Source organism: Thalassophryne amazonica, chromosome 15 (genome assembly GCF_902500255.1).
Source record: "Thalassophryne amazonica chromosome 15, fThaAma1.1, whole genome shotgun sequence".
In the NCBI taxonomy this organism is placed as follows: Eukaryota; Metazoa; Chordata; class Actinopteri; order Batrachoidiformes; family Batrachoididae; genus Thalassophryne; species Thalassophryne amazonica.
Genome location: NC_047117.1, coordinates 29,283,909 through 29,293,907, shown reverse-complemented (window position 1 = coordinate 29,293,907; position 9,999 = coordinate 29,283,909). Strand labels below are relative to the sequence as shown.

General features: G+C 40.9%; 1 protein-coding gene across 1 annotated transcript in view; it reads right to left on the bottom strand.

The window, feature by feature from the left end:
* Positions 1 to 263: 263 nt before the first annotated feature.
* Positions 264 to 9,999, bottom strand: part of mogs (mannosyl-oligosaccharide glucosidase) — a 24,244-nt gene continuing 14,508 nt past the window's right edge. Inside the window, exons 4-5 of the mRNA XM_034188187.1 lie at positions 6,528 to 6,721; positions 264 to 2,167 (exon numbers count right to left, since the gene is read on the bottom strand). Coding sequence (XP_034044078.1) covers positions 397 to 2,167; positions 6,528 to 6,721 — 1,965 coding nt within the window. The 3' untranslated portion in view covers positions 264 to 396. The remainder of the gene's footprint in view (positions 2,168 to 6,527; positions 6,722 to 9,999) is intronic.

The window sequence follows — 9,999 nt, the reverse complement described above, 5'->3', positions numbered from 1 at the left end:
AGTTCCATAAAGAGCATGAAGCATGAAGAGCTACACACATGACTACGTTACACCAGTTATGCCAGGAGGAATAAACAATTCCAGCAATATATTGTAACATGTGGATTGTGTAATAATTTGATTCAAATTAAGCAATTACAATTCTATAGCATCAAACATTTCATTTGCCCTTCATGAAGACTCCTGTCATCTTAACTTGTCCGTAGACCTAAATTGTGTGCACTGTGTGATGGTAAATGGCTGGATCTTGTGTTTGGAGTTTATTTTTGAAGGAAAACAAACTGCTTCATTAACAATACACACTGTAGCATCTTAGCAGTGTAATGTTATTCTTCAAATCAAGTTATGACAAATGAAGGCCAGCGTCTAACAAAAGATGACATGAAATCTACAGTATCAATACTGTTCTGCCATGATTAATAGTGTCAGAGATGACCAGCCTGTGAAGGGGTGGCTGCCTTGGCCCTTCCCTGTACTATCATTGTAATGCTCCCAGACATATCCCGTCTCTACATACTGTCTGTAAACATTGTTGATAATGTTAGTCCTGAGTTCATCATAAAGAATAGCTGCCTTTTCTTGGTAGGGCCCTTCTGTTTTGCTGTAATGGTGGAGTGCTCGGACTGCCAAGAAATTGATATTAATCCATACTGATCCCCTCCAGTAGGGGGCATCGTGTTCCGTGTTTCTCTTCATATACATGGGATCAGACTTGGAGAGTGATCGCAGGCCGTAGGGTGACCACAACTTATTCGAGTCTCTGATGTCCCGAAAGATGTGTTCTAGTTGGGGTGAATCAGGTGTGAGGATGTGCAGCAAGAAGGGGAACAAGCTTACATAACCTAAAGCATTGACATACTGTAACTTAGGAGCCCGACGGACAGCACGCACGAGGCGCGCCACAGGAAACTGATGACGAGGCTGCCCGGGGGGTACATAGACTTTCTCCTGCTGTAAGGACACAGCCTGGGTGTGGTTACCAAAGTCACTGAAAGCGTGGAGCTGCTCTGACCAATGGCGTTCATTCAGTAGATTGTTGTCACTGAGCACTTGGTGGGAGAGCTCATACTCCTGATGGGGCTCACCTAGAAGCCGAGCTATGCTTGCCATGATGCCTGAAGACAAAGCCATCCAGCAGTGCAAGTCCACATGGCGCTCATCTGCTGATGGGTGTGATGCTCGGGGGTAGTCGTCCAGCCCAGATGTCAAGGTTTTGGGATTAAGAAATAGATTAGTGTCCTTATCGCGTCCACGCCATCGGTAAGAGTTGGGTAGGGGCCCTGACTGTGTGGTATTGTACCATTCAAACCAGGTTTTCAATCTGGGGAATAGTCTACGAAGGAAAGGCAAGGTTGGTTGTGAAGCTGCAGTGTCTGGGTCTGAATACAGCTGTTCAAGAAACGTCTGAAGAGCCAAAAAAAGTGTGGGTGGGTTGGCATTCTCATTCTGTTGAACTACAAACTCAGCTGGAACTTTGCTACGAGCCTCATCACCAAGAATCTGCTCACGTGGGATCCATCCCTCCATATTCATAAGGTCTATCCAATGGGCAATAGCCTCCATAGTCACCTGAGAATCCCACTTGCTCAGTAGCAGCTGATGAAAGCCTTCATCCCAAAGGAATCCTCTGGGAAAGTAAGAGCGTGATGGCACTGCAGTAAATAATGCTCCTTCAGGGTACAGAAGTGGGTATTCATTATAGACCGACTGTACAAGTGACTGTCCATAGAAGTACCCCATTCCACCAAGCATATTGCTGAGTACTGCCTTGCCAAACTTGATGTGTGCTTGGCTAAAACCTTTGTTCTCAAGGCCAAACGTCTTCTCAAACTTTGCATCAAACTCAGCTTTCCTCTTCTCCAGCTCTTGGGTCATGACTGATCCCACCAGCTGGCTTGGATGGTTGTGGAAGCTTCCAGATTCAAAGAGAACTTCAATCTGGAATGGGGTCTGGACAGTCACCTGGTGAACCATAAAGTCACTCTCTTTCCTTGTGTCAGCAGGTTTCTGTTGGTTTTGGGGATGTGGAGGCTTATAGGTGTCGACAGCAATGTAATGCCTCTTCTCACCAGAAGGAGGACTGTAGACAAACCTGCGGTTCAGGCTGTACTTCACAATATCTGTAAGCTTCTCCAAGCCCGGAGTGACAGTCTGAAGATGGTTATAACTGTAGAAATGAAAAATTTTTTCAGATAGTCTACATATTCCATAATAACAGAAAACCACTCATACAAAACAAAGCATTAAAGGCGTGTAGTCGAGTCCATAAATATTTGGACAGTGACCATCTTTGGCATTTTACTTATGTACACCACCACAACGGAGATATGCTTCCAATGTAGAGTTTAAGCTTTGAAGGGGTTAAAAAAAATGTTGCATTCACCATTAAGAAATTATAGTCACCTTTATACACAGTTCCTCCATATTTAGAGGCCATAAGTACTTGAACAAACTGTAAGTATTACAATTTATAGAAATAATCACTTTTACAGTCACAGCTGTTCCAAGGCACTGAATAGGTCTTGGACTTAAAATAAATCATTTATAAATACAACCTGTACTGTACTGTATGGTAAATTTGTCTTGCAGTAAGAAGGGTAGCGAGAGAACCCAACAAACACCCATGACAACTCTGAAAACCTTGTAGGATTCTATGGCTAATTGGCGAAATTTGTGCATTGTGCAAATTTTGTTTGTTGCACCACCAGTCACAGTTTTATAGAGTGACACAGAGAGGCATTATCCGAGATGAGAACTCAGCTACAGATTGCAAGAAAGCAAACGGGAGAATTGAAGTTACACCTGATCTGTTTCTCATGTGGAAATCCTTTGCTGTTCCACTCCACCATGAGGCTGTGACTGGTGGTGTAAAAGACAAAAGTTGCACTATGCAGTTTGCCCAATAACAGCCAAAGAAGCCTATCATTCTTTTTGAGATGTCATGAGTGTCTTGGTTGCTTCCCTCATTAGTCTCCACCATGCAAAATCACCTAGTTTTTGAGAACTACGTCCTCCAAACAGACTTCTTTCTTAAGGCTTGGTTACATATAGACAGTTTTTTCGGCGAGTAGTACGTAGACCGAAGTTCGCGGTAGTTCCGGCTGTTTTTGCGGTGGAAAGGGGCGAAGCGCGCGCAGCGGGGCTCCTCCTCGCTCTTTCCCCCAAAAAACTCTGTCATAATTGTGTTTAGAAACCAGTCACCATTTGTTTTATTATACATTTGTGTAGTTAATTAATAAAATATTCTCTACAGACGATTCGCTAGCGCGCACGTAAAAAAGAAAGAAAGAAAGAAAGAAACTCCGCTCCCTGCTGCTGCTGTTTGCAGCGGGGCTCCTCCTCGCTCTTTCCCCCAAAAAACTCTGTCATAATTGTGTTTAGTAACCAGTCATCATTTGCTTTATTATACATCTGTGTAGTTAATTAATAAAATATTCCCTACAGACGATTCGCTCGCGCGCACGTAAAAAAAAAAGAAGAAAGAAATAAAGAAACTCCACTCACTACTGCTGCTGTTTGCAGCGGGGCTCCTCCTCACGCTTTCCCCCCAAAAACTCTGTCATAATTGTGTTTAGAAGCCAGTCACCATTTGCTTTATTATACTGCTGTGTAGCTAATAAGCAAAATAATCTCCAGGACGATTCGCGCGTGCACGCACGTAAAATAAAAATAAAAAGAAACTCCGCTCCACGCTGCTATGGTGCTGCTGCTCGCTCCAAAAACTGTCATGATTGTAAAATAAAGGACAAAAGAGACATAAGTCCTGCTCACAGGCTGCTACCAGATACAGGACATGTTCACATCTTCAAACTCCAGACATCTCCACGTCACTACATATTCAGTCCCTGATTGGTCATCACGGCGCGACGAAAACTGCGGCACTACAGGAAGTGGCAGGATGAAACGGCAATTAAAAAGTATCAAACGCCGTTGTTCGCATTGTCGCTGTCGTCACGGGAGGTCTCCGGGAGCGCTCCCGGAATTATTCGATATGGTGAATAATTTTTTCGACGATTCCCGGTAAAGCCGGAACTAAGCCACGCCCCCTAGTGCCGGCGTTAACAACGGCGTGTGATCCTTAAGACGGACAAAAACTCTTCTGGGACGCTTCTGGAAGCTCTTACCATCTGTGTGTAAACGGAGCTTTAAGGATAGGTGTAAATGAAGTTCAAGCCATACTCAGTGACTTGGAAATATTCATGTATGCATCCATTGACTTTGAATTAAAAAATGAGCCCCCCCCCCATCTGTTCAAAGTGATGTTAATCAGTGAAATGCAAAGAAAACCTGCACCTTTGAGCCAGCTTTGTTCTGTTTCAGTTCATAATAGGCTGCGATATCTGATGATCATCACCAACAACCAGAATACACAGACTTTATGCACCTAAAACAAAATGTATCAATACAATTAACATTACTAAAAGCCATAAATTATTTACTTTGTAATCAGGCAACTTCAAATCCACCGATCACATTATGCAGTAAAGACATGTCATTGTCAACAATTAACAGGGCTGAACAGTTTTAAACATCATCTTATAATTTTTTCCCTATCCACACTGTTAATGTGGTTTAAACTGCAATGGCTTTGGATAAATTAAACCTCGCTGTTGTGATTTGAAGTTTGCAATCTTTCAAATAGCAATTCCAATGCAAAAACAATTAATTGTCCTTAAGTAGAGGGAGACCAGAGAAGGTAAATCAGTGGGGTAGGAGTTGGTCATACAAACAATATAAACCTGGGTTTGATTCCCAGGCATGCTACTTTCATCTGCATTGTCTTAGTCCCACCAGTTGATACAGGCGCCGACCTTGGCTTGAGAAGTAACCTTTGATGGACTGACATCCCGTCCAGGTGGAGCCGTAGATTATCATCAACTTCACACTACAGAATTTAGAGGGGATGAAACAACCTAAAAATACTTGTCTCAAATCTGTGCAAAGCACCATTATAATGCATGTTGGCATCTCACAATGAAGTATTTCCTTGTAATAAAAGAAGCTAGTCTTCATTAACTGCACCATGTGTTTAAACGCACTGACGTAACAACCATATGAACTGAATAATTGCTCATCCTAAACAATGTCTATACAAAACATTCTAAACAGGACCTTCTGACAAGATTGAGATTTTTGTCTTCACATGGCTTTCCCTACATTCAGTGCTGCATAAATAATTTCATTAGCACACTGCATTAATTAGTTTTACAGCATTAATTTGTTTAACCAATGACTTGTCATTTGCTGCATCCATGCATTATCAGTTTTCTATAGTGTTACACTGCAGTAATTTCACAATTAATCCATTTTACCCCATCTGGGCCAGCACTAGATTGGTTTTTATCCTATCTTGCTAATAGATGTTTCAGTTGGTGCAGCTAAATATATGTCATCTTCTGCCATTCTGTCCTGTGGTGTGCCCAAGGTTCCCTTCTGGGACCTATTTTATTTGCATTGTAGTTACTCCCACTTGGACATATTTTGAGTTCCTTTGATGATGTATCATATCATTGTTATGCAGATGACATACAGCTGTAGATCTCCTTTTTCTCCACAGACTGTTTCTAGGGTATCTGTTCTTCAAAACTGTATTGATGTCACAAAAAACTGGATGGGTGCTATTTGTCACTTAATACAGCAAAAACTGAAGTCCTTGTTTGTGCCCCTGAGGAATTTGTTCCCTCAGTGATTAAGAACCTTGGTTCTCTGTCCTCTTTTGTTCACTTAGCAGTCAGAAATTTGGGTGTTACATTTCTCCAGGCTCTCAAATTTGACACACACATTACCCATCTTGCGCAATCATATTTCCTTCATTTACGGAACATTGCCTGTCTTGCTGAGCTGGAACAGATCATTTATGCTTTTATTTCCTCATGTCTTGATTACTGTAATTCGTTGTTCCCTAGCCTCAGTAAGTCTTCGCTGGACCGCCTACAAATGGTCTAGAATGCGACTGCAAGGCTCCTTACAAGGTCATTTAAGTAGTCTCATGTTAATACCCATTCTGTCCTGTTTGCATTGGCTCCCAATTCGGTTCAGACAGCAATTTAAAATATTGGTGATGACTTTTAGCGCGCCGCACAGTCAAACGCCACTTTACATCAGTGAACTCTTGCACCCGTATGTGACAAGCAGGTCTCTGAGGTCCTCTGACCAGAACCTGTTGGTTATACCAAGGTCAAGGCTGAAGACCAAAGGAGACTGTGCATTTGAGATTGTGGCACCCAAACTGTGGAATGCATTGCCACTACACCTACATTCGTGGACTCTGTTGGAACTTTTAAGGAGAAGCTCAAGACCTATGTGTACAGACTCGCTTTTAACTAGTTTTACGTTACTGCTGTTTTTAGTTTCTGTATTTTTATTTCTGTGTTTCTGTACAGCACTTTGTGATTTTATCTTGAATGTTGCTATACAAATAAACTTTACTTACTTACATGTCCTGCTCTTAACTAACTTAACTACCACACAAAAGCTTGTTTGAAACTGCAAATTATCTTACAATCCTTATGCATTTATATATTTACCTGGCATACTTAACACCAGATAATTCTCCAGTAACAGGCTTTCGAAATGTGATCTTGAAGTTGCCAAGCTCTTCTGAGAAACCAGTGATGGATGCAAGCCGGTTTCTCTCCTCCACGTGAGCCTCCAGTGAGCCTTGACCATCTGCTGCTGCATAGAACATCAGGGAGACAACTGGTGCTTGAGGGGTGGAGCTCTGGAAAAGCAACAAGATCATCTGAAATTATCATCATTACAAGTAATGGCAAACAATAACTTACTTGTGCTTCATGACACACGATATCAGAAGTAAGAAGAGATCTCTTTGCAATCTCATATTACACACACACACACACATTATATATATACATATATATATATATACACATACACACACATTATATATATACATATATATATATACACATACACACACATTATATATATACATATATATATATATATATATATGTGTGTATATATATATATATGTGTATATATATATCAATCAATCAATCAATTTTTTTATATAGCGCCAAATCACAACAAACAGTTGCCCCAAGGCGCTTTATATTGTAAGGCAAGGCCATACAATAATTATGTAAAACCCCAACGGTCAAAACGACCCCCTGTGAGCAAGCACTCGGCTACAGTGGGAAGGAAAAACTCCCTTTTAACAGGAAGAAACCTCCAGCAGAACCAGGCTCAGGGAGGGGCAGTCTTCTGCTGGGACTGGTTGGGGCTGAGGGAGAGAACCAGGAAAAAGACATGCTGTGGAGGGGAGCAGAGATCGATCACTAATGATTAAATGCAGAGTGGTGCATACAGAGCAAAAAGAGAAAGAAACAGTGCATCATGGGAACCCCCCAGCAGTCTACGTCTATAGCAGCATAACTAAGGGATGGTTCAGGGTCACCTGATCCAGCCCTAACTATAAGCTTTAGCAAAAAGGAAAGTTTTAAGCCTAATCTTAAAAGTAGAGAGGGTGTCTGTCTCCCTGATCTGAATTGGGAGCTGGTTCCACAGGAGAGGAGCCTGAAAGCTGAAGGCTCTGCCTCCCATTCTACTCTTACAAACCCTAGGAACTACAAGTAAGCCTGCAGTCTGAGAGCGAAGCGCTCTATTGGGGTGATATGGTACTATGAGGTCCCTAAGATAAGATGGGACCTGATTATTCAAAACCTTATAAGTAAGAAGAAGAATTTTAAATTCTATTCTAGAATTAACAGGAAGCCAATGAAGAGAGGCCAATATGGGTGAGATATGCTCTCTCCTTCTAGTCCCCGTCAGTACTCTAGCTGCAGCATTTTGAATTAACTGAAGGCTTTTTAGGGAACTTTTAGGACAACCTGATAATAATGAATTACAATAGTCCAGCCTAGAGGAAATAAATGCATGAATTAGTTTTTCAGCATCACTCTGAGACAAGACCTTTCTGATTTTAGAGATATTGCGTAAATGCAAAAAAGCAGTCCTACATATTTGTTTAATATGCGCTTTGAATGACATATCCTGATCAAAAATGACTCCAAGATTTCTCACAGCATTACTAGAGGTCAGGGTAATGCCATCCACAGAAAGGATCTGGTTAGACACCATGTTTCTAAGATTTGTGGGGCCAAGTACAATAACTTCAGTTTTATCTGAGTTTAAAAGCAGGAAATTAGAGGTCATCCATGTCTTTATGTCTGTAAGACAATCCTGCAGTTTAGCTAATTGGTGTGTGTCCTCTGGCTTCATGGATAGATAAAGCTGGGTATCATCTGCGTAACAATGAAAATTTAAGCAATACCGTCTAATAATACTGCCTAAGGGAAGCATGTATAAAGTGAATAAAATTGGTCCTAGCACAGAACCTTGTGGAACTCCATAAATAACTTTAGTCTTCAAATAGACCATTCCTCTGCAGATGATCAGTTAGCTGTTTTACAACTACCCTTTCAAGAATTTTTGAGAGAAAAGGAAGGTTGGAGATTGGCCTATAATTAGCTAAGATAGCTGGGTCAAGTGATGGCGTTTTAAGTAATGGTTTAATTACTGCCACCTTAAAAGCCTGTGGTACATAGCCAACTAACAAAGATAGATTGATCATATTTAAGATCGAAGCATTAAATAATGGTAGGGCTTCCTTGAGCAGCCTGGTAGGAATGGGGTCTAATAAACATGTTGATGGTTTGGATGAAGTAACTAATGAAAATAACTCAGACAGAACAATCGGAGAGAAAGAGTCTAACCAAATACAGGCATCACTGAAAGCAGCCAAAGATAATGATACGTCTTTGGGATGGTTATGAGTAATTTTTTCTCTAATAGTTAAAATTTTGTTAGCAAAGAAAGTCATGAAGTCATTACTAGTTAAAGTTAATGGAATACTCAGCTCAATAGAGCTCTGACTCTTTGTCAGCCTGGCTACAGTGCTGAAAAGAAACCTGGGGTTGTTCTTATTTTCTTCAATTAGTGATGAGTAGAAAGATGTCCTAGCTTTACGGAGGGCTTTTTTATAGAGCAACAGACTCTTTTTCCAGGCTAAGTGAAGATCTTCTAAATTAGTGAGACGCCATTTCCTCTCCAACTTACGGGTTATCTGCTTTAAGCTACGAGTTTGTGAGTTATACCACGGAGTCAGGCACTTCTGATTTAAAGCTCTCTTTTTTAGAGGAGCTACAGCATCCAAAGTTGTCTTCAATGAGGATGTAAAACTATTGACGAGATACTCTATCTCACTTACAGAGTTTAGGTAGCTACTGTGCACTGTGTTGGTATATGGCATTAGAGAACATAAAGAAGGAATCATATCCTTAAACCTAGTTACAGCGCTTTCTGAAAGACTTCTAGTGTAATGAAACTTATTCCCTACTGCTGGGTAGTCCATCAAAGTAAATGTAAATGTTATTAAGAAATGATCAGACAGAAGGGAGTTTTCAGGGAATACTGTTAAGTCTTCAGTTTCCATACCATAAGTCAGAACAAGATCTAAGATATGATTAAAGTGGTGGGTGGACTCATTTACTTTTTGAGCAAAGCCAATAGAGTCTAATAATAGATTAAATGCAGTGTTGAGGCTGTCATTCTCAGCATCTGTGTGGATGTTAAAATCGCCCACTATAATTATCTTATCTGAGCTAAGCACTAAGTCAGACAAAAGGTCTGAAAATTCACAGAGAAACTCACAGTAACGACCAGGTGGACGATAGATAATAACAAATAAAACTGGTTTTTGGGACTTCCAATTTGGATGGACAAGACTAAGAGTCAAGCTTTCAAATGAATTAAAGCTCTGTCTGGGTTTTTGATTAATTAATAAGCTGGAATGGAAGATTGCTGCTAATCCTCCGCCCCGGCCCGTGCTACGAGCATTCTGACAGTTAGTGTGACTCGGGGGTGTTGACTCATTTAAACTAACATATTCATCCTGCTGTAACCAGGTTTCTGTAAGGCAGAATAAATCAATATGTTGATCAATTATTATATCATTTACCAACAGGGACTTAGAAG